This window comes from Pelodiscus sinensis, chromosome 3 (assembly GCF_052426305.1).
Source record: "Pelodiscus sinensis isolate ZL-2025 chromosome 3, ASM5242630v1, whole genome shotgun sequence".
NCBI classification, from domain to species: domain Eukaryota; kingdom Metazoa; phylum Chordata; order Testudines; family Trionychidae; genus Pelodiscus; species Pelodiscus sinensis.
The window spans coordinates 42123664-42149083 of record NC_143054.1 but is presented as its reverse complement, the minus strand read 5'-3'; the positions used below and the strand labels follow the sequence as shown (position 1 = coordinate 42149083).

General features: G+C 38.8%; 1 protein-coding gene across 1 annotated transcript in view; it reads left to right on the top strand.

The window, feature by feature from the left end:
• The window catches only part of CSMD1 (CUB and Sushi multiple domains 1), a 1868278-nt gene that overhangs the window by 294368 nt on the left and 1548490 nt on the right, over positions 1-25420 (top strand). Inside the window, exon 2 of the mRNA XM_006137767.5 lies at positions 10640-10856. Coding sequence (XP_006137829.3) covers positions 10640-10856 — 217 coding nt within the window. The remainder of the gene's footprint in view (positions 1-10639; positions 10857-25420) is intronic.

The window sequence follows — 25420 nt, the reverse complement described above, 5'->3', positions numbered from 1 at the left end:
CATTTTGCTTCAGCTACCCCAGACTAACACGGCTACATCTCTATCACTATTCTACACTGGGGAGTTACTTTGAAATAGTTATTTTAGGAGTTATTTAAAAATAAACATACTCCTCTTCACAAGAAGAGTTATTTATTTCAAAATAGCAAGCCCATAGGACACATGATAGTTTTTTAACCAGACCATCCCAATGTTAGGGGCTTTTTCTTATATAAGCAACTAGATCTCTTTCCTTCATTCCCTCCCACCTCATTTTTCATACTTGCTATCTGATCATCCTAGCCCAGGGTCCAGTTCTTCCCTCTCTCTTCTAAGAAGGGGGAATCTGAACATGGAACTGACATATTTCAGGAGATTATTCTAAACACTGAGTTATATTCTGATGCCTGGTCCCTATGTCTGTCCTACTGAAATCTTTCAACTGTATGCCAATAACTATATGGTCATAGTGCCAGCATGAGAGGCTGTCTGTGAGCATGGTGGTTAGGTTAGCTACATTGGAAATGGGTGACCTGCTATCCAGTTTTTCTTATCCAGTGACTTTAAGTATCATGTGAAACAGACAACAGGAAATGAAAACACCCCTCCCTTTAAAATGTTGAGTCCAATATAGTCACCTAGGACATAGGAAACCCCCTCTCTTTGGGAAGAAGGGTTTTTAACAAGAATCTGCTATATTTAAAATCAGCAGTCTCCCCATTGAGCCATGGGGTATTTGAATTTGGTCTCCCTTAACTGGTCTTTTTGAAGTTGTTCCACTTTAATACTTCATTATGTAATTAACTGGTCCAGTAAGCGCGTGAGAACCACTCTGTGGTAAAATTATTATAGCATTCACCTGAGAGGTGGAAACCCTTCTTCATAACCTTGCTCATTGTCAGACAGAGTGGGGTACCATGAATTTGAGGAGGGCCTCTCAATTGCAGAAAGTATCTTCCATTCTATTCTAAAGGTTATAAGGGAGGCACTCCTCCTTTGTATGGATTTATTTCCTTAGCTTAACATGTATACACTATTCAAAACTCTACTTTCATGGCACGTCCCACAAAAAATATGTCTTTAAAAATGTTACTTCAAATATCCAATTATATGACTAGAGTGGGTAAGGTAGTGGTTGTTTTTTATTATCACACACAGCATGATTATTAAAGTTATTTCCTTTTTTGTGTATACAGATATTACAGATCCTATGGAGACACAGCTGTTGACAAATGTAGGAATTTTTTCCGTTTATGCTCATCACTTGGTAATTTACTGATAAGACACATGAGGCACAGGGAATCTAGGATTCAGTTTGTATTACCTTAATTTTGGGATGCCTCTGGTGTTCCTAACGGATTCACTAAAGTTATTTAGAACAGCAAAAGAGGACTTAATTTTATAGATCCAAAATCTGGATCTGGGCCTCTGACTCCTCATAGTCAGCCTTTCCATTGGTACCCTTTCCATGGGAAAGATCCACACCTGCACTTCTCCCATGATAGAATTCTGAAGTTCACCTTTATTTCACCAATGGTGAATTGTCAGCAGGGTCCAGCTGGATTTTGCCCCTGGCAAAAACAAAACAAAATAAATTATTTATTAATCCATAGGAATGCAAGGGAGAAGAAGAATGAAATAACAAAAGACATAGCCACATAATGTTATACTTAAACTTTTAAGAAAAAGCTAATGTTTAGGTAGACCTCCATTGTTCCAGGTATTCCCAACCCTACCATTGGTGATGGGTGGGGCAGACTGCAGAATTTGTCATCCAGTCTGACCCACCCCAACCATTCAGTACTTTTATGTTTGGGTGTGTCTACGTTGGGGAGTTATTTCAAAATAACTCCTCTTATTTTCATAGAATCATAGAACTGGAAGGGACCTCAAGAGGTCATTGAGTCCAGTCCCCTGCTTCATGCCAGGACCAAGTACTGTATAGATCATCCCTGGCAGGTGTCTGTCTAACCTGCTCTTAAATATCTCCAGTGATGGAGGTAATGGGCTTGTTACTTCAAAAGAATAACTCCTGCTAGTGAAGAGGAATAAGCTTATTACAAACCAGTTATTTTGGGAGTTATTATTTCAAAATAACTTGGTAGTGTACACATAGCCTCTAACTAGACAATCCTCTTTTAACCATCTTTACACGTTTTAACACTTCTGTCCTAAATGCCCCTTTGGATACAAACTGAGTTTATTTTTCCCCACAATACCCAATTCCTGATATATTACTGTATGTAAATTATTAAAAGAATTAACACCTATAATGTCTGAGCATAAGCAATTAGGGCTTTCTACAACCACTGCCTCAGATTCCTGTGGACCAAAGCCAATTATGGCGGATTTACTTCTTAGCTACCCTTTAGCCAGCAATCAACAAAATGACAGTTATATCTAATACCCAAATGAATACAGATATCTCTTATTATCATCTTATATGATCTCCTAAATCTAAATCCTATGCCTTAAACAGAGGAGTGTCTTTTCATCAGAAACTCTAAATTACTTAAATAGGAAAAAAATATTATAGGAGATGGCGATAGTATTGTGGTACTCACATTCCCAAAGTAAAATGTGTTTGTCTCTGCATGTATGGGCTCTTAGGCTGTGTCTAGACTACATGCCTCTGTTGGCAGAGGCATGTAGATTAGACACATAGGCAAAGGCAAATGAAGCCGCAATTTAAATGATCGCGGCTTCATTTACATTTACATGGCTGCCGCGCTGAGCCGACAAACAGCTGATCAGCTGTTTGTCGGCTCGTGTGCTAGTCTGGACGTTCCCCCGTTGACATCAAAGCCCTTTGTCGGCAGCCCCGTTATTCCTCGGCTCAGCACGGCAGCCATGTAAATGTAAATGAAGCTGTGATCATTTAAATCTCGGCTTCATTTGCCTTTGCTGAACAAACAAATCTACATGCCTCTGCCGACAGAGGCATGTAGTTTAGACGTACCCTTAGTTTGTACAATGCTTTTGGGTGTGATAAATGATATAGCCATCTGACATTAAACAATCTTCATTTATGGTGACACATTTCAGCTTTCTTATATGAATAATAAATATCTATACTGGGGAAAAACAGGTCAATTTTCCCATGTGTTTTCTCAAAATTTTCCAGTCAACTGTAGCAACAAAATTGATGAATATTGATAATAAATATAGTATAAAATTAATTAGAATTAAAAAAAAGTATCCACGCTGCCAGAAGGGTTCCTTGGTACAAAGAAACATGGAGCAAACTGCTGCTTTGTGAGGAATAATACATGCTGAACTTTGAACTGATGGTGATTTCAGGTATTATCTGAGGCTCAAGCTTAATATCTTTGCTGCATTTTGGAACATCATTTCCCTACACTTCCTGTTAATCGTTACTTATTTTGATATATTAGAAATTCTGTTTTATATTAGTTGTGTAGTTTTATTGACATTTCTAAAAACAATAAAAATAATTCTGAGAATAACTGCAGAGGTGGAGATAATTTCTTTTTACATGGTAACTTGAATAGAAATGATTGAGTAGGAGTTTGAATTTACTTAGGCTAGTAAGTTACATTTCCCCTTCTTTACAAGCATTTTAAATGAGTAAGACTTTAAATGTCTCAATTCTTTTTAATTCCTTTTTTGACAGCAGAAAGTACTGTAAACAATTCTGACTCATTCCACATTCACTCTGACAACTTTTAAATTTACTGATACCCAATCTCTCATTGAGTAGCACCTTACCCTATAAGCTGGGTCATTATTTTTGATAGGCTTATACGACACCCATGCTTACACTGAATAGTATCAAAATCTAGTTTGAAGTGTTTGGCTAGTAGTGTAAAATGTATCTCTCTTTATTTTATATTTTATTATTATGGAAATACATTAATACTTGAGCAACTTAGTCAACTTATTTTTAGATTTTTAAAAATATTGCTCATCTTTTTAGCCCTGGGTTTTGAAGGCTGGTATTGAGGGTTTTTCCTGTGGACTGTTGACTTTGATTGGGATAGAATTCTTCAGTGCTTGTTTTTGATAGTTTTTGTTTAAATTTGCCTTTGGTTTTAAAAACCTGTTCTAAAGTTAATTTTCAGTCTGAACTTAATGATTTGGTATAGTTTTGTGGTATTATGAATCACTAATTATTTCTAACAAGAGATATTCAAACACTTTAATAGTGACCAACTGCTGAAAGTGACAATGAACAATGTAAATAGTAGAAGAGGAAAATTACAAAGGAAGGCACTGATCCTGAAAATACATGCCACATGCTTTTACTTGCCTTTACAAAGAATACTTGTGTGAAGGTCAGCAGAGCTAGGGTTTACATTTACTCTGAAGCCTAATTAAAGCACATGGATTATTAATACAAGGGCTGACGAATACACACATTCTCACATGTACTCCATACCCAGTTATACAAACACACTTTTGTTTTAAATGAGGCCTTGACTCAAACTTGTGTGATTTTTTTGGGGGGGACGGGGGCAAGGAGCAAACAGATTGCATCCCCATTTCCTAGATGCTTAACTTATACTTCTTTTCCTGAATAAAGAGTCCTTCACAAACACTGTTGTGTGAGCCCAGACTTCTGTAGTTCCAAGGACCCTGTTGATGATAGGAATTGCAGCATGGTATTAGAGGGAAACTAGTGTGTCTCAAGTAACACAAGTAGAATTATTATGAGGAATTTGGTAGAGAAAATCCTTATAAAGATTTCTAATAATGTTCATCTTCAGCCATAGGACTTCCCTTGTATTATATTTTTATATAGGGATGACATATATATGCGCCAATAACACATTTCACATCCATACAAGCTACAGTGCACTTTTTAAAAATAGTATAATGGAATTTAATGATGGACCTATTAGGTTACAATTGCATTCCCCTGACAATGACTAGATTTTCTTCTGGTAATGTGATTTATACAGATTTAATTAACACAAACTCTGAAGCATCTGCTAATTATGTTAGTATATCTCATTTTAGAATATTTTTCCTTTAGTCAGCCTACCTTCTCCTTTGCTTAAGTATTATTGTTTAAACCTTTTGATCTTTAATATTTACATTTCAATCTGTTCAGAGTGTTTTATTGTGCTACTTGTTCTTCTGTAAATTCGCTCCAATTTATCAGTATTTTACTGGTATTGAAATGTCCAGAACAAAATGGAGCATTGTAAATTAATCTCACCAGTGGTTTCTAGTTGTTTTATGGTGACTCTACAGCCAAAAACAGTGTTATTTTATGCTGTATTTTGTTGCCAGATGAGATCTAATTTTCTCTCAACTCTGTCCCATAAGTCTCTTCATTTATTGCTTGGGAAAGGTGTAGAATTTGACAGCTCTGAATGTTTGACTTATGTTTTATTGATAAAACAAATACAACATGGGCAGTGCCTGTGTAATTTTCCCAGTTTAGCTCTGCTAATCTGTTACATTCTTGACCTGGGTAGGGACAAGATGCAAGACTAAAATAAAAGGTCAGTTTCCTTGGGCCACAGTTCTCAAACTGGGCTTGCAGAACATTTCTGGTGATCCATGGAACAGCTTCTCTAAATATCTCCCGGTCTTCAGTCATTGATGTTCTTCATAGCTGTAACCTAGAATTATGATTTCCACAGGTTTCTTTTTTTCAACAACCAATTAAAAAAACTAAAATATATAACAATAAAAGTAATTGACTGCAAGCACTTCTTGACGCTGGATCCTTCATAGTTCTCTTCACATGGGCATTTCTATAACCTCAGTGATTCTCTAGGCATGACTCCTTTACGGTTCTCTTTTGGTAGGTGTTTTTGATACAGATTGAATAGTGATCACATTTATGGACAAAATCAAAATTAGAAAGATATTACACACCAGGAAAACCAAAATAAAATTAACAAAGGAAGAGGCTGCAAACAATGAGGAGAGATAAGTTGGGTCTCACACCAGTGGACAGGAAAAAAACATTGAAGGGGGGAAAAAAAAAACTTGGAGGAGTAACTAGAATTCCTCACACAATAAAGAATGCTTATTTTTACTTTATCTTCTTAATCCTGTTTTTAGGACTTTTTAAGGCTTTATTCTGAACATCATAAGGTTTAAAATGTTAGGCATTTTAGGCAAAGGGTTTAAAAACTAATAAGTAAGACAGGGATTGCAGGGTAACTTGAGTCTGCATTAATGAGAGCTCAGATGTTCAGCCTTAAAATTACTCTGCAAGTGTTAAACTAAAAAGGGGGGGGGGGAGATTTAGCATGAAAATCAAGTACTTATCCGAGGATGACATCGGAATCAAGTTTTTTTAGACGTATCATCTCCACCTAGGCTATGTCTAGACTGCAGGCTTCTTTCGAAAGAGGCTCTTTCGAAAGCATCTTTCGAAAGACTCTCTTTCGAAAGATCGCGTCTAGACTGCAGGCGGATCTTTCGAAAGAGAAATCTGCTTTTTCGAAACAGAGCACCCAGCGAGTCTGGATGCTCTCTTTCGAAGACGGCCTCTTTACATTGAAGAACGCCTTCTTTCGAAAGAGGAACTTTCGAAAGAAGGCGTTCTTCCTCGTGAAATGAGGTTTACCGCCATCGAAAGAAAAGCCGCGTTCTTTCGAAATAATTTCGAAAGAACGCGGCTTGAGTCTGGATGCAGGGGAAGTTTTTTCGGGAAAAGGCTACTTTTCCCGAAAAACCCCCTGAGTCTGGACAAGGCCCTATATGCTGCACCCTTTCTGCCTTATGCTCTTTGATAGTATTTTCTTTCTTTGCCCATATTGGTAGTCTCTTTAAATTCTTTTGTGTTATTTCTCCCACTTTTGCAATCCAGAACACCATTTTAGCTTTTTGGTAGGGGTGCTGACCTGTTCATGTTGTGATGGGACAGGGGAGAAAAGAGAGAGCATGGGGGAGGGGGCGAGGGCAGACTGAGGATAGAGGCTTCAGCAGTGTCACTGAGTGCGCTCAGTACAAACCAAGCACCAAACATGGGGGAGCCAACTCCATCTGTCCTACTCCCCCACACACATCACTTTGATCGAGGCTACTAAGGCACTGAAAAATTATACTTTTTGGCAGACAACTTAGCAATTATCTGACATGAGCACTGTTTCTAATTCCTATATCAAAGAAAGAAAAATAAATAAATATGAGAGCCACTCAGCTCCAACACTAACATATTCTGCGTGTCAAGTCATTTAAGGAATACTGATTAGCCTTAAAATTTTAGTGTATATTCTTACTTGGTTACTAACTCTGTGGAAAGAGAGACACCACGTCAGGACTCCTGGACTGTATCTCAGTAGAGTCAGGTAGATTATATAAAGGGGGCAGATACATTTCAGTTCTATATAAGAACATCAGAATGGCAATAGTCCTTCTAGCCTTGTATCCCATTTTCCAATAGTGTCCAATGACAGGTGCTTCAGAAGGAATAAATAGAAGAGGCAACCCTCTGATCCATCCCCTGTCACCTATTCCCAGCTTTTGGCAAACAGGCTAGGGGCACCATCCCTGACCATTCTGGCTAGTAGCCATTGATGGACTTATTCACCTTGAACTTAGTTTGTTCTTATTGGAACCTTGTTGTGGTTTGGGCCTTTCCACTATCTCCTGGGAGAGAGTTCCACGAGTTGACTATGAAAAAATAATTCATGTTTTTGTGTTAAATCTTCTGCCTAAAAAAATGTAATTGGGTCAACTTCTTGTGCTATGTTAGTGAAGAAATGAATAACTTCCTTATTCTATTTTTCCACACTATTTCTGATTTTCTAGACCTCTAACATAACCCCCATTTTCAATCCATTTTTTCCAAGCTGAAAAGTCTAGTCTTGATAATCTGTCCTCATCTGGAAGCTATTCCTTACCCTCCAATCTTCCTGTTGCATTTTATTTGCAGTGGGTACAGAAAGGATATCTTTTTAGATGGGGTGACCAGATGTGCAAACAGTATTCAAGATGTGTGCATACAATGACTTTAGGTATGAGGCAATATGATATTTTGTTGTAGCTATTCCTTTCTTGTTGATTCCCAATATTCTGTTAGTGTTTTAGTTTTTAGACTGCCACTGCACATTGAACAGATGTGGATAGTTCGCTGAAAACAATGATTCTAAGATCTTTCTTGAGTGGTAACTGCTATTTTAGACCCCATCTTTTTAGTATCTATAGTTAGGGTTCTATTTATCCATGTGCATTACTTTGTGAGATCCCTTTGTAACACTTTGCAGTCAGCTTTGGATTAGTTACTCTTCACCCCATTTTAAAGAACATTTATACATTTAACAGCAGTGATTCAAATGCAAATCCCAGCAGCACAACACTCATTGCTGCTCTTTTGTTCCCCCTATCTTTTCAGTGGAGCATTAGGCAACATTTTCATGATGATCTAACAATCCTTCAATTACTTGAATGCCCAGACTTTTGTTGTTCTTAAATCACCCACCTCCTCTTTTTATAACAAACTCCCTGCCCCGAAGGCAAAGCTGCAAGCAGCTCAAACTCTGTTGCATTTTAAACTACCTCTAGAGTCAGGGCATGTAGCTTTAAGGAGACCTTAAGTATGAAATCCAGAAGTTCCATCCCTGACGGGGGGGAGGGGGTACTGACCCTTTAGTCCCCATAAATGGCACCCTTGTTAGCAGCATCTTCAAATTTAATTAACATTCTAGTCCAGACACTTTTCCATGTGAGAGTTAAAAGCTATAACTGTAAGAGTCTTAGGTCACTTGCCAAGCTGCTTTTAATACAGTCTCGTCTACCATGTTCTCTCTCTCCTCAGGTATGCCCACTGTGCTCAGGTGGAGCAAGGTGCGTATACTGACTTCCTTTGTGGAGAAAGTTCCTGTACACCACAGGAATTCCTTGCTGGTATTCCTCCCTTCCTCTCCCCTAGTTGTTGGGGAAAGAATACAATATATTATCAAAGGTTTTGTAAGAACATTCGAAGATTAAACTCAAAAGTATAAAACCAAAAATTGCTGTGTTTTGTAATATGATGCATTCATTGTTCATAAATGTGTAATAATTCTGTATTGGCTTCATATGAAACAATCAGTAGATATACTACAAAAGCTTTTCATTATAATGACCTATCAAATCCCCAGAGCTTTAATATCTAATAATTAGAGTTACAAAATGTAGTAGAAAATATTACTACTTAGTTTTAACCTGCAAATTCTTTTTTTTAATTAAATCCTTATATTAAGATTTAGAAACATCCCACAAGCCTTTGATAGCATGTTTTTAAAAACAGATTTATACTCTGATATTTAAATAAAACTGTAGCCTAAAATAATTTTCTGTTTTAGGTGTAACAATAAATGGTGAGATTAAATCGGTTTTTACACTGCTTGAGCTACGTGTAAGAATTCAAACACTGTGGTGCACAACATGTCCTCAAAATTTTCCCTGGACAAATATTTCATTAAACTAAAGCAGTTTAATTCTAAGCTTCAGTGTAATTCTTAAGCTTCAGTATCTCTATAGTATGTAGGATTTATGAAAGAAGCTCAGCTGTTAGCTGAAGTGTTCATAATAAATCAAGACTACTTGCTGATGACTTTGTATTAAGGAGGAGCCATACCCTGAAAAAGATATGCAGGAGGCTTAAGTCTAAAACTAGGGACATAAGATCCTTAATTTTGGAAATCTTACAAAATTAACCCTTTCTTTATGAATTGCATATATTATGAAATATGTAGTACTAGCAGAAATATCCGGTGTCGCCTGGGGAAAATATACTAAAAGGTGTGATGAATGAACTACGTCAATGACATTAACATAGCATATTTATTGGAAATACTTTTCTCTTATATATTACTTTAAGAAATTAACATAGCTAGTACTTTTTCTGTTATCATAGGGAAAGAATCTCATAGTTGCAGTTTATGTGACATGCTTAACAGAAGAGTCCAGCAAATGCCTATCATCAGGTGCTATTAAAAGCTAATTAGTGGCCCCATTGGGGGCCCTCATCTGGGAGAACTAATTCTGAGATATAACCAATCCCGTGATCTAAGTTAGGAAATCAGTGGTATCTGTGTAAAATTTTGTGTTTCTATGATGAGGAGCTACTAAAAGCTCAATTGGGCCCAATTGGGGCTCTGGGTGAACTAAGGGACCTGATTTCAAGATATAAACAATCTAGTTATTTAAGTTAGGAAATCAGTAGTATCCGTGCAAAATTTGGTGTTTCTAACTCTTACTGTTTCAGACATCTTTCAGGACAAACAAACTTTCTGAAGTATTTGTAAGATACAGTGATTTACCGTATAAATGTAGGACTTTATATTCAGTGCAAGTCATTCAGAAAATATGCTTATATTTTAGCTTTCAGTGTTAACAAATGTTTTCCATGATAATGCAAACTCTAAGTTTATAGCTTTAAATGAATACTGTAAAAACAACGTAGTTTATTATTCAAACTTTGGTACCGGATGTAGTGACTAAACTTAGCATTTGGGTACTCAGTTAAAGACTTAAAACCTGCATTAACGATTAACTGCACAGTTATGGGTATCTCACAATACTCAATGATGGCATTTCAAAAAAGGCCACAGGATAAGATGGTGTGGTTATATAAAAGATTATTTATCAAACAATTAAGTTCAGGCATATCTATTTGTTAAAAACAAATGTAAAAAGCAGCAGCAAAGTATTACAAAAATGACATAATTTCATTCCTTTTCTTCTCCAGGTCAGAACTGTGGAGGTTTAGTACAGGGACCAAATGGTACAATTGAAAGTCCTGGATTTCCTCATGGTTATCCCAATTATGCCAACTGCACATGGATCATTATCACAGGAGAACGTAACCGGATACAACTATCATTTCACACTTTTGCCCTCGAGGAAGATTTTGATATTTTGTCAATTTATGATGGACAGCCACAACAAGGCAATTTAAAAGTGAGGTAAAGAACTCTATTTTTTTGTGTTGTGTATATAAGAAATCCATATTTACAGCAGAACTCCTGTAAGGTTTCAGTGTTTAAGATGAAATGTGTTGTAAGGACCTGCTTTCTTATGCCTTCCTGTTATTTGTGCTAACTTCTTCAGAGACCAGTGTGGCTTTGGCATCACAATAGTCATAAACACTTGAAGTGCAATTTTGATCTTATTGAGGTCAGTAGGTGTTTTGCCATTTACTTCTGTAATATCAATATATTGTCCCTAATGTTTACACTGGCTCAGATGTTTGACTGTTCCTATGAACTTGAGGGAGTCATTTGATCATCCTCTGCCTCAGTTTATCTAGAAATAAAATAGAGATGATTCTGCTAAATGCACTTGTGATGGTGTGAGGATATTAATGTCTGAAAAAGTGCTTTGTAAATGAAATGTGGGATTTGATCAACAGGGCACTGTTGGCACATTCCATATACTGTACATTTAATTTATTGTTTCCTGTGCTGTACTGAGCACATGCACAGGTGCCCTTCTTATTTTACAAATAATTTTTCATGAAATATATAATTGCTTAGTAGATATTGGAAAATTATAGTGTTCTTTTTTATTGATAGATTGTAACAGAGCAATGGAACCTTTAGTTGAGAATATAGCTATTGATGTTTTTCATACATTTCCAGATGGAAAATTCAATAGTAGACGTTTTTATATAGTTAAGCTACATTAATCATCATATAGTCATGCCTCAGATACAGATATGAACACATATAACCCTCTTGAAATGTTTCAATAGCATCCAATTTTCACCTAATTTTCTTTATTAAATTCATTTTGGTACCAACAATAACTATTTTGGCTGTTGTAAGAAAACTACGTGAGACTAATCACCATCTTACATCTTAAATTGGTGGGTTGTTTGTTGGGCTGGCCTGAAAACTATATATATATATATATATTTGATGGCTTGAGGGGAATATGTAAAAGTGCTGGAGAAGGAGCCAGCGTAGTGACTGACTCATCAGCCAGGAATGAGGAGTTCTAAAAGGTCAGCCTGAACCAGGACCCTACATTCTGATTCACAAAGCAGGGTTGGTAGCACCCACCCTCCCTCCACTTCTGGTGGTAAATATACCAGAATAATGGCTGCTGTGGGTATTATGAAAGTTGCCCCATTGAGAGGGTCTGAGAAGGATTTTTTTTCCCTTTTCTACCATATTGGCCCAGGTACAGTTGTGGGGGTTTTGGAGGGGAAGGGGGTTGAGAGTTGCCTTCCTCACAGCAGGTTTGTGTGGGTCCTATTCATGCAGAATGTGATGGGAGGTAGACCATATGTCACAGATCAATGTCTTGGATAAATGTCTTGGAAAAAGGATTTAAGAAGAGGTGATCAATAGTTGAGTAAGTTGAGAGTAGTTGGGGATTCCTCTGATTGGAATGCATGGAACAATTCCCCATCATTATAGTCCACCTTACCAGAAGTTGGTAAGATCCCAGCAATAGATTTTTTGGATGGATCTGGATGGAAACGGTGGGCAAGTTGGTGGATACTCCCCCCTTTGGATTATAAGGACCTGGAGGGACCTGGGTTGAAAAAAAGGAGAATGTTAATTATTGGAGAAAACAAGGGAGGGTTAACTGCACTGTACAGGTCTTTCCCCAGGGTAGTCAGACATCTAATAATGGCCCGATTAATGTCATATCAAATGTCTCCTCTCCTCCTTCTGGCATAGCCAGACAAAACTACATACTTAGCAAGCTTAACACATTGCCTAATAGATGAAAGCAGTGGCTCTCAAACTTTACAGACTACTGTACCCCATTTAGGAGTCTGATTTTGTTTTGCATATCCACAATGTTCACTTAACTTAAAAATTACTTGCTTACAAAATCAGACATAAAAAAACAAGTGCCACAGGCACACTATTCCCAAAATATTGTTTATTTTCTCAGTTTTACCATACAATTATAAAATAAACCAATTGAAATATAAATGCTGAACTTACATATGTTTTTTAAGTTTTTATATTTCAGTGTAACTCTGGAGACATATAAATAAGCCATTGTCAATTACATTTTTGTTAGTACTAACTTCATTAGTGATTTTTACGTTGCCTGTTTTAAAACTAGGTAAATATCTAGATGTTTTGATATATTGCCTTGAAGACATGTGCCTTAGGTTGAGAATCACTGGTCTAAGGATAATGTTGTTAACTGATAGACCATCACAGTACTGTTTACAAAGACTGAGTTTTTAATAGTGCTCAACTCTTAAAAAAGAAGCTGGTTGAAAATGTTTTGGGTAGTGATGTACCAAGTTGTTGTAAGATGTGGAAAGAGCAGAGTGAATAAGTAGGTGCTTATATCAAGGGAATAATGTTTTTTTTCTGTCAAATAATTTTACTAATAAGCTAATATATGTGCCTATTTTTGCTCCAAAGTGCATATATCTGTTAGAAGAAACTTCTTCAGAGACCAGTGTGTTTGTATGATGCTTACAATATTACATTTCCTAAAATGTTTTATTTAATAGGTTATAGGGGGAAAATCTGATTGTACATAAGATACCCATTAGTAATGTATATGATTTTATACATGAACATAATTTATTAGATGCATGTGTCCACACTATGAACTAGGGGAATCTTTTTCCCTGCTTGCATACAAATACCTACATTATTGAGTAGTCCAGACTACTACCTTGGACTGCAATGTTTTCAGTCCTCATTGTAGAGTAGTATAACTAAAGATAAAAAGTTAGATCAATAATATCATGTTATAATCAAATCAGATGTATTTGTTCTATGCTATTGAAGAAACTCCTGGTAAAGCATCAATATTTCATTTTCAATTTATAATGAACACTTCAAAAAACAACTACATTCTAAATAATGTAGGGGAAAACTATAAAATATATTGCTACTTTTTCTCATTTCATATTATTAAAGAGTTGTTCATTTATAGATGCAAACAAGTTAATTTCTTATATGCAAATTAGCAGCACTTGAGGCAGTACTGGCATTCAAATACTCATCAGTCCTCTACAAGAACATCATGTAAGTGGTTCATTGAGCCAACAAAAAAGTATTATTTTTAACAGTCTTTTTCTATTGTTGATTTATTGCTACACTCAAAGTGTAGCTGAAAGTATAACATGGATGGTAGCTGGGAATTTTTTGCAGCCTATTTCTTTTCCCTATAAATAGTTAGAACACCATTCAGTAGTAGAAAGTAGCTTTTTTAGAGAAACAAAGAGAAAAGTATCTGAAAAGATAGAGAGAGTGGAATAAGTTTAAACTAACAAGAAGGTCTAAGGAACTTACAAACATGTACACCTTATCTTCCTTGACCAAGTAAATTTAAAACAGACATTTATACAAATTTTATAGTTCAAATGTCATTTTAAGACATATTCTAATATTTACATGCACAACTGAAAAATATGAAATGTCATTTGCTTTAATCATAAGCTTGAATCAACCATAACTTATTTGAATTATATTTGCAAAGTCATAAAGGTCAGGTTTCATGAAGAGAAACACAAAAAGAGAAAGGGCAAATTTCATTGCCTGAATGGAATCCTTGATTAGTGGCTGGGTGGCTGGGTATGTGTGTGTGGCAACTTATGACTTGTAGTGATTGTGCCCATACCAGATAATGATGTTATAATTCCAATAGTGAATGTGCAATTGATCCCATTTCAAAATCAATGTTTTTTCAAAAATATTATCTCAGAGTGGTGTGAGATGAAACATAATTGTTACACTGCCATATTTCATATATCATGATTTGGTAACTGTTACTAAATGAGGCTATTGCCTGAGGTTTTCTGAACCTGAAAGAATGGTAACTTCTATTTTCATATCTCTAGGCAATTTTAGGAACAAATTGATGGGCACACAGCTCCTCCATCTCATAAATGTCAGTGTTTTCACTCCTTCGCTTCAAAGAATCCTTTTTTTATCATACCTATAAAATAGTAATAGTCTAGAATAACACAAATATAGCAACCCAATGTCCAAGATTGTTTTTAGTGATCAGAAGCAGGCTAGCTTCTGGCTAGCCTTCTTCTAGATACTTGGGAGTAGGATGTCAGCCTCTGAGCTTGTAGAAGCATTTTCCAAACTTCTCCATTAAACACAAACTGACTTATATTTCTATAGGTTGCTCAAAACAAAGCACATAACTTGCAAACTAACAATTTTGCTAACATCAGCAAGCAGTTCCTAGTCATAAGGTCAGCAAAACTCATAATCTGGAACAACAATGTCTAAGGTTAGCTATCGACACTGTCACCCATTCTCTCAGTTCTTTCAATATTACTTCTATTCTTATCTGGAAAATTACAGCTGCAGTTATTTCATACTCTCACACAAAGCTCAAGTTATTCTTGACTACATGGTGGTTTTGCTTCGAGGTAATGGTGACTAAGTACACAAAATGGCTGTGGTTTTGTTAAATCAATTTTTGTCATAACATGGCTGACTTTAAAAAATAACTCTTTACATCAGCACCACCCACACAGGATCTGTTACATAGTATTGAACCATGATCTGCTATAGTTGAAATCCTGTCTTAATCTATTTACTGTATGGGGTGCGTCTTTTGGGGGGGACGGAAGGTTGTTTTTTGTTTTGTTTCATTTTTATTTTATTTGTTTTACTTTTATCACTCTAACAACAAAATATCCAACCAATGCTCTGGGCACCTCTTACAATCTTTTAAAGATGCACTAAAACCAATTATTTACTACTCAGGCAAACTCAAATTAGTTATAAATGGAAACAATGTGTTAATTATACACATCTCTACAAATTTGCATGTATAAATATCAAGTCTATAAGTACAAATGGCCCTTTGCGTGCAAGTATATGGCAGATATTTGGGGTGCCTCTGTTGGACCATAGTTGAAAATATGGCAGTAAATCTACATTTGTAATTATATGGCTATAGTATTGTGATGTATTGCATTTTTCCTCTTTTATTATCTGATATGCTTTGTGCTGGTTGCCAAGCAACAAAAAGTATGTTGCTGTCCATATACAATATTGGCTGGTATCCTTTACCATTCATTTACTTAAAATAGATATTTTTGGTTCAATAGGGCATTCATAGAAATTCAGTAAGCTTATAATAAACAGATCACTGTGTTCTTGAATCATTTGGAGATGACAGGGCTCAACCAGTTTTCCTGTAGAGGAAGAAGAATCAAATCATCTTTCTATAGGCACATGCTTCATTTGCCTCTGTTAATTCATCCTTTGTGCTTCCAGTAGGAAAAAGTCTCTTGATGTGCTTCTGTACTTCATTTCTTTCATATCCCCGATTAAGGCCCAATCCTACTGTCTGTTTATGAAGTCTCTCTGAAGCTAACGTTTGGGCCCTTAGTGGCTATTAACTCTCTGTCTTTTATTTCATAGTCTCAGACTATGGTGTCCAATCTTTTCCACAGTTTGAGTTCTCTTCACAAGTGTTTTGGAAAATCATTTTTCTCTTAGGGTATGTCTACACTACAGCACTAATTCGAACTAACTTAATTCGAATTAGTTAATTTGAACTAAGCTAATTCAAACTAGTGCATCTAGACCTAAAAACTAGTTTGAATTAGCATTTTGCTAATTTGAACTAGCATGTCCACATTGAGTGGACCCTGAACCGAGGTTAAGGATGGCTGGAAGCAGTGCAGGCAGGGCATCAGATTAGGACTCAGCGTGGAGCTGCTGTCTCAGGCTAGCCGAGGACTCTGCTTAAAGGGACCCGACCCCCACCCCGAACAGACAGTTCTCAGGGGTTCCCCGCTTGCAAAGTCCTGGCTTGGAGTGCCCTGAGTGCCCACACTCGTCACATCACAGCACTCGGCCATCAGCCCAGCTGCACTTGCCGCAGGCTGCCATCCGGGGGGGGGTGTGTCAATCGGGGGGCTGCAGGAGAGCTTCCACCCCGAGGAGCCCGCAGAGCCAGCCCAGTCCTCCCCGTCGGGGGCTCGTACCCCATTCCTCCCTCACCACTTCCACTTACCCCTCCCTAGCCCAACTTCCTGATGTACAAAATAAAGGACATGTGTGTTCAAAAATAGAAACTCTCTTTATTGAACAAAACTGGGAGAGACTGGGAAAAGGAGGTGGGAGAGGGGAAGAGAGAGGGTGGGAAAAGGGAGGGCAACTAAAATGATCAGGGTTTGGAACAGGTCCCATATGAAGAGAGGCTAAAGAGACTGGGACTTTTCAGCTTAGAAAAGAGGAGACTGAGGGGGGGATATGATAGAGGTCTATAAAAGCATGAGTGGTGTGGAGAGGGTGCATAAAGAAAAGTTCTTCATTAGTTCCCATAATAGAAGGACTAGAGGACACCAAATGAAATGAATGGGTAGCAGGCTTCAAACTAATAACAGAAAGTTGTTCTTCACAAAGCAAATAGTCAACCTGTGGAACTCCTTGCTGCAGGAGGCTATGAAGCCTAGAACTATAACAGAGTTTAAAGAGAAGTTAGATAAATTCATGGAGGTTGGGTCCATGGAGTGCTATTAGCCAGGGGGTAGAAATGGTATCCCTGGCCTCCATTTGTGGAAGGCTGGAGATGGATGGCACGAGACAAATGGCTTGGTCATTGTCTTCGGTCCATCCCCTCTGGGGTAGCTGGTGTTGGCCGCTGTCAGCAGACAGGCTACTGGGCTAGATGGACCTTTAGTCTGACCCAGTACGGACATTCTTATGTTTTTATGTTCTAAGCTCAGGGTCGGGGGTCTCAGTGGACCACCTTGATTTTCATGCAAACCTGCTCCTGGGTGGCCAGGCTAGAAGATATCCTGCCCTAGACAGCCACTTTCCTGTGCCTAGTGCAGTGGTCATGGACGTTGGAAGCTTCCCCCCAAACCTCGATGAGGTCCACAATCTCCGCACTAAACCAGGCGGGTGCCTGCCTCTCGCGGCCCCAGGCAGGCTCCTGGGAGCTGCCAGCCTTGTCCCGGGAAGAGACTGAGGGCTGGGTGGCAGCTGGTGGCTGGCTCGTGCCGTGCCAGGTGCAGGGAAAGCTGGGGAGGGCTAGCCTCCCACTGGTTCGAATTAAGTGGCTACACAGCCCTTAATTCGAACTACTTAATTCAAACTAGGCATTAGTCCTCATAGAATAAGGTTTACCTAGTTCGAATTAAGCGCTCCGCTAGTTCGAATTAAGTTTGAACTATTAAAGTTATTTCGAACTAACGTTTGTTAGTTCGAATTAACTTTGTAGTGTAGACATACCCCTATTCTGTTTGAGACTGAAGAAAGAAACTAATGATGATGAGACTAGTGACTTGCTCTTTCCTTCCAATGAGTTTGTTGCTAGAGAAGTCTGTGAGAGGTAGAGCTTCTTGATGATCAATTTTTTTGCTACTTGCAATTTTGCACGCAAACGTTTAACATTCCACCTCACTGGATTTTGCACAACCCAAACTCAAATCAGGAAAAGCAGTTTTTTAAAGTAATTTTGTTCAGATATTTGAATATCTATCTATCTATCTATATATATATATCTAGAAAATAATGAATGTATTAATATTTCCATAACCTAATGTAGCAGGGCTATTCAACTTTGGAAGCCTCGGCAGCCACAGGACATGCCGAGGGCCGCAACTTAAGTGTGGTTGCATATATATACAAATATACAAGCAAATATATGCAAATAGTTTTTCACACTGATGGGCATGAATACAAAGATTAAGTCAAGACTACACAACACGGAGGCCCCATTTAAGTCAGTTCTGATTATATTAATAAAATGCAATAGTTACCCAATTTCCACCTCTATTGATTTGCCATTGTGGAGTGTGTTCCCAGTGGAGGTCATGTTCAAAAGATCTCACCCACGGGCTGCATGTTGAGCCCTACGTAAACCCAAACCACACTGTGGGCTGCAAACAAATCGGCTGCAGGCCACACGCAGCCTGTAGGCCACGCTTTGAATAGCCCTGTAATATAATCAGTGGCTATGAATATAAGAGATTGGGATGCTACTGGTCACTCCTATGTCAATGGGGAAAAATAAAATCCGACTGCACTTCCTCCAAGAATTCAAAGTTTTAAAAATGGAATAAGGGACTCTTGCAGTCTTTGCCTAAAACTGGTACACAACAGAAATCCTTAGTCTTAGAAAACACAACTTAAATAGGATTAATGCTGTTGCCAGTGCTTGCTTCTAGAAAAAAAAGTGGAAGGGAAGAACCATGACCCCACCAATTCAACACTAGCTGGTAGAGCCTGCCAGCCACAGGAGAAAAGGAATATAGTACCGCTTATGCTTTCTGTATGAGGAAGGACTACTCATATGGACAGAGATGAGATGGCCAGGTCTGTAAATTGAAACAGTATCACATCAATTGAATGAGACCACATAGTTTATTAGTTCAAAGTCCTGTGCTAGCTATTTTTTTTAGCAAATCTATATAATAAGATTTAACAGAAATGTATATTAAATGAGAACTAAAATAGGTCTTCTGCTCACAAAAGAAGTATTCTAACAATAAAATTGTCTATATAGCTAAAGCTGAGATTAAAGAATAATCAGTGATGAAAGTATATAATTACTCTGTTCCCCAAAACAGGCATTGTTTGAACTGTAAGTGGGTAAACCTAGTACACATGAAGAGAATTGTTAATTTTTTGAAAAGCAATGCAGCATATTTTTTAATTTCCTTTTTGATAAAACAAAATGGTGTATGAAATTATAATGCAAAATGCTGTATCAGTTGCTTAAACTTTGTGTAATTTTGGATGTTAAAATCAGAATAATCTTAGTTAGTTTTCAGTTGATGTTTTGTTTATGTTCTCCCGGATGTAATACAAAGTGTATGGATCAACATTTTCTCCTCTGACAAACAATTATTTCAAAACTCATGCTGCAAGCAGAAATTAAAAATCTGTGTGGGGTTGTATGGAAATGTTGTCACTGATTTCTGTTTACAAGCACACTACCAGGGTCTACATTAAGAAATTAATGAGCAGCACATAGTGCACTTTAGAAATCATTTTCTCATGGGGAACTTTGAGCCACCCTATAGACAAACCTTGAGACTAGAAACAAAGTTTGAAATATGGATGTTTTTTAAAGTGAAGAACTTTTCTAAATTAGCCAGAATATTAGTTTTTGCTCTGAACATTCATAATTAAATTAGTTGCAAAACTAATTGACATTCACCACACAACTGTTTTGACACAGTAATGGATACAAGTTTGTGGAAGTGGACATAGAGTAGTGCTGGCTACTTATGCAGTGTAAAAGTTTTTTGGCCAGTGCAATACTATATCTCAGAAGACATTTCTGAGAGAATTTTGAAAATGAGATGAGTGACCTGCATCGCCATTTAAGAGATAATATATATTCTAGCTGCATAATATATATTCTAGCTGGTAGGGGACCATCCATTTTCATTCTTAGGCAGATCATGACTTTTCTTGGCTGAAACAGGAGTTAGTACTCTAACAAAATTAGATACTCCAAGCAGCACCACTGTTCTCATAAAGTCATATGTGAACTAATTATTACATTTAGGTACTCTGGGAAGTAGCTGTGAGACTATTACTTCAGGAAGGGAGCTGAACTGACTAAACTTCGAAGTTGCCAAGGTGATCCTGGAAGGGATTTTGGGAAGCCTGAGACCAAAGAGCAAATTAAAACACTGTTTTCTGTTCATTTACTATTTGTAAAAGACAATAAATCTACTTGAATAATTGGCTATTAGTCTGGGTGAGTGGGGAGGAGAACCCCCTCATAGCTGCATGTGGTTCCAGAAGTGGGATCTCACATATCCTTGAACTAGGAAGTGATCTGCTTGTTTGTGACAAAGTAGCAACAGCAGCAGAGAACTGAAATAAAGTGGCAACAAAAGAAGTAACAGCAGACTTAGGCTCTGCTCATGCTATGAATGGAAAATCAACAGAAACAACAGGAGGCCAAGTTTGCAGCAGCAACAGAAGAGTTAAGAACTCTACTTCCAACTGCAGATGTGGCTGCAGACATGATTAGCCCAAGAAATACCAGGCAATACAATCAGTGATGGGAACTCATGGTTGGCTGGCCCCAGGCCTGGAGAAGCTCAGACCACAAAATTATCTTCAGGTCTTCCTTTAAGTGTTAGTGAGGGTAAAGGCATTGGTCTAGGAGGATTTGACATGGATGTCCCAAATAGCACACTTTTTTTTTTTAACTAGTGATGTGCAGGTAACTTAATGAGTGGTAAACAGTGATCAGGAAAACTCCTATGTAGAAATGAAGATAGCTACTTTAGAATGATTAGGGAATACTCCTGGGACATGGATTCAGGTGGAACTGTTTCTCTCAGGGGCATGACAATCCAGAATTTGAGATGTTGCAGTGCAGTAGCTCTGCCCTGAGACCAGCTCAACGAGATCAGATTATATTGGAATAATTCCTAAAGATTCTACATAGTGGAGTACCAAGTTGGGCAAAATACTTTCAGCCAATTTCATTTGGAGAAGCTCTGAAGAAAACGAAAGGCCTTTTTTAGGCTGAAGGAGAAGAGTAACCAGCAACAAAATCAGGGGGCTGAATAAAAGATGATGCTTCAGGGGAGCTGTCAAGGGGAAAAACATGAGGCCAAAACCTGGGATGGGGGTACAGGAGCCACAAGGAGCTATGTGGCCCCATGGTTTAGCAGAAACATTAGGAGGGATAAATCAAGTGGCTCCATCACATGCTTCCAGTGTGACCAGCCCACACACATTAAATAGGCTTTTTGGGTTATGGCATGTGAGTACCTAGTCTCTTACCACATTGGGACAAGGTGTGGTGTGGGGTCCAGTCATTATTATGTGGACCCGGACAAGGGTAGCATTAGTTAGTTTGGAAGAAGAGTGGTTCTCCCAGTACATGTCTCATGTATCCATGGGGAAAGCCACATCTACAGCACGGCCAAAGTTAACCTGGAGATTCAAGGTCAGAGAGCTTTATTATATATCAAGGTAGAAAAGAATCTGCCTTGGTCAATAGTTCATAGAAGCAACTGAATGGGTTTGAGTCCCCATATAACATGGACTAGTAAGAGGAGTGGAAGTAAGAATAAAGAAAATAAAGGGGGCCTGAGAAGGAGATCAGGACCATCCCTAAGGACTAAGAAATGAACTTAGCAAGTATCAGCAAGCGTTAGAAGATGTATTCAGCTCGTGCAGAGGGAATTATCAAACATAATGGCTTTAGAAGAAGAGTTAGTGTGGGTTTGGGTGGAGATTGAGAAAGAGAAGGAACAATGCTTGATTCTGCAAAACGAATTGGCTCAGACCCAAATAGGGAAAAATATAAAGGAATGGAAACAGCAAAGACTGAAATGGGTTTCAAATTAAGCCAGCTACTGTGGGAACCAAGACAGATTCCCTGTCTGACAGAAGAGTACTGTGAGACCCAAACTGAGTCTCAAAACATATGAACCAGGCAAAATTTCCTATTAAACAAGCTAGCGTGGGGACTCATGGAATCATACCAATAAGAAATGGCCTGAGTGGACACAAGATGCTGATATGGGGCAGAAAATGACAAGCACCGGTCTTACTGAATGTGAGAAACTGAAGCATAAGAGAGAACATCTCCTGATACTTACTCTTCACTGTCCATGAACTCGAGACTCAAACATAATTATGTGCAAAGATTGAAAAGCCTATGAAGATAAGAAGCTCAAAGTCTGCATGGAGAAGGTCAGGCTGTATGTCAACTGTGCCCATTGAGTCTTATATTGTTGTATAAGACTTTAGGAAACTGTGACTACAGGTTTTGTTTTAGTGATTGCATTAAGAATTACAGGGCTGGGAAAACACCGAGGAAGCATTTATGTGTGATGCTGCAAGGGGTTTCTTTTGTGAAATGACTAGGGGGAATATTTTGATTGGTTTGAGGAAATGCTGGGAGTCCTGAAATGCTATGAACTGTGTCTTTGAAAAAAGAAAAAAAAATCCCCTAAGTAGGGAGAAGTTTATCATGGAAGCTGGTTCCTGCAAGCAGACTGAGCCTATCTCCCCTGTGTCTGAACAGGTAAGTCCAATGCAGCCAATTAAATAGACTGGGCTATACTTAGGACTATAAAAGGCTGCTAGAGGCCAGGTGTAGGTTGAGAATGATTGGACCAGGTTTGCCTGGGAAAGGGAAGCTAGAGCAGAGTGGCATTAATACATGTGGGGAGCTATTAGAACAAGCAGCCAGATGCTTAGCAAGGGAGTTAGCTGACTAGAAGTAGGAAGTTGCTAGGAGTAGTTTGCTGGTGAGCCCGGAGTCTGAGAACAAAGAGTGAGTTAAATGACTGTTTTCTGTTTGTTTACTCATGAAATAGAAGAAAACTGCTTGAAAGACATTGTGAGCACCACATACTTGGCTGGGAGTACATGGAGTTGGACAAGCCCTTCCTGGCTACATATCTCTTGATTATATATTTTATATACCAGGACATCAATTTGGATAGCTTTTCAAAAATATAAAAATAGAAGATCAACATACATGCCTGGAATTATTTATTATGAACCCGGTTAATTCAGCTTTTTAAATCCTACAATGTATCTAAAATTCAGTCACTGAATTGACCAGGTCTGAGTAGATTTCAGTAAAAACTGAAAGCAATCATTTCTCAGACAAAGAGCCTTCATGTGCATTTGCTGCATGTGTTCTCTTCTCTGAATAATCTGAATATCAATGTTTTGGAGAATAGCTTTGTTTAGATTTTGATAGGTGCTTTAGGGGGTTGGATATCTACATTCAATTGTCTTTGCTCTGAGTTTCTGAGGTGACTTTGCAGTTTGAGATTTTCAATTTTTCATAATCAAGGTATTTTCAGTAGTTGGTTCTGTGGCAGTTTCCTCATGGTTGATGTAAAATGATTTTACTCTCTAATTAAACCTCCTATCTGATATGGAATTTGGATCCATTGTTTAGAAGGTACTGTTTATCATTTACATAGTGTCTGACACCACTTTGCCATTCATACATCTCAACTTGATGATTTCTATTTAAAATCCTTTTTAGTAAAACACTCTATGTGTGTGTGAGCACGTGTCACAGTGCAGTTTATATCTGTGCACCACCACTTAAGACCTTGAGAATAGGGCTTAAGTGGGATTTAAATAAGTCACAGTCCTTGGTCCTCTTAATTGGAATGACTTGATGACCTGAACTATGTATTAGAGATCAATGTGAGTGTATAATAATAATATCTTAGCTCTCAGGTAAAAGCAATATACAGTAAAACTCCAATGGTCCAGCATCTGACGGTCCGGTACTCCTGATGGTCTGGCACCATCAGGAACCCGGAAGTGCTCCGGGCAGCTGGACCATTGGAGCTGCTCTGGCCCCAGCTTCCCCAATTCAGCTGCTGCTAAAACTGACCAGCACTGAATCCGGGAAGCAGGGGGCAGAACAGCTGGAGTGCTGCCAGGTAGGTCCAGCCCTCGGGGCTGTGGGACCAACCCAGCAGCACCCCAGCTGATCCCGGATTCAGCCGCTGCTGAAATTGACCAGCGTCTGACTCCAGGAAGCCCGAGACAGAGCTGCTCTGCCCCAGCTTCCTGGAATCAGCCGCTGGTCAGTTTCAGCAGCAGCTGACTTGGGTACACCTGGGACAGAGCAGCTGGGGTGCTGCTGGGTTGGTCCCCACAGTGCCGAGGTTTGGCGCTACCAGATCAACCCAGCAGCGCCCCAGCTGCTCTGTCCCAGGCGTCCCGATTCAGCCGCTGCTGAAACTGACCAGGGCTGACTCCAGAAAGCCCGGGGCAGAGCAGCTCTGCCTCTGGCTTTCTGGAGTCAGCCGCTGATCAGTATCAGAAGTGGCTGACTTGGGGACACCTGGGGCAGAGCAGCTGGGGTGCTGCTGGGTTGGTCCAGTAGCACCGAGGAGCGGCACTGCGGGACCAACCCGTCAGCACCACAGCTGCTCTGCCCCAGGTGTCCCCAAGAGCAGCTGGGGTGCTGACGGGTTGGTCTCACGGTGCCAAGGGTCGGCGCTACCGGACCAACCCAGCAGCACCCCAGCTGCTCTGCTGCAGGTGTCCCCGATTCAGCCGCTGCTGAAACTGACCAGCAGCGGCTGAATTGGGGACTCCTGGGGCAGAGCCGGACTATCAGAAGGGAGGGCTATGAAGGTGTCTGGGGAAGCATCCCCGCACCCCACCGCAGGCCCCTCATAGCCCCCCCTTCTGACAGTCCGGCATATCTGATAATCCGGCACCCCCTGGGTCCTAAAGGTGCCGGATTATCGGACGTTTACTGTATACTCATTTCAAGGTTCGTGTTTATTTTTCCACAGATTCCCAGCCCTACCCTCCTCCAATATACACCATTGGAAACCTACATATGATAAGATGACTTAATAAATATTATCTTGGGCATACAAATAATTAACAAATGTGACATTAACACACACACAATTCTAGGAATACAGACACTAGAACCAACAAATACTCCTGAAAAATATCCCTGTGCTCAGTGACATAATTGTTTGTTTAAAATGTGTTGATTTATAATGGCAGACTAAAAAAGAGTACTTCTTAACCCTAGCAGAGCTATTATTTCTTAATATAGAAGAGTATTTACTGAAAAATCC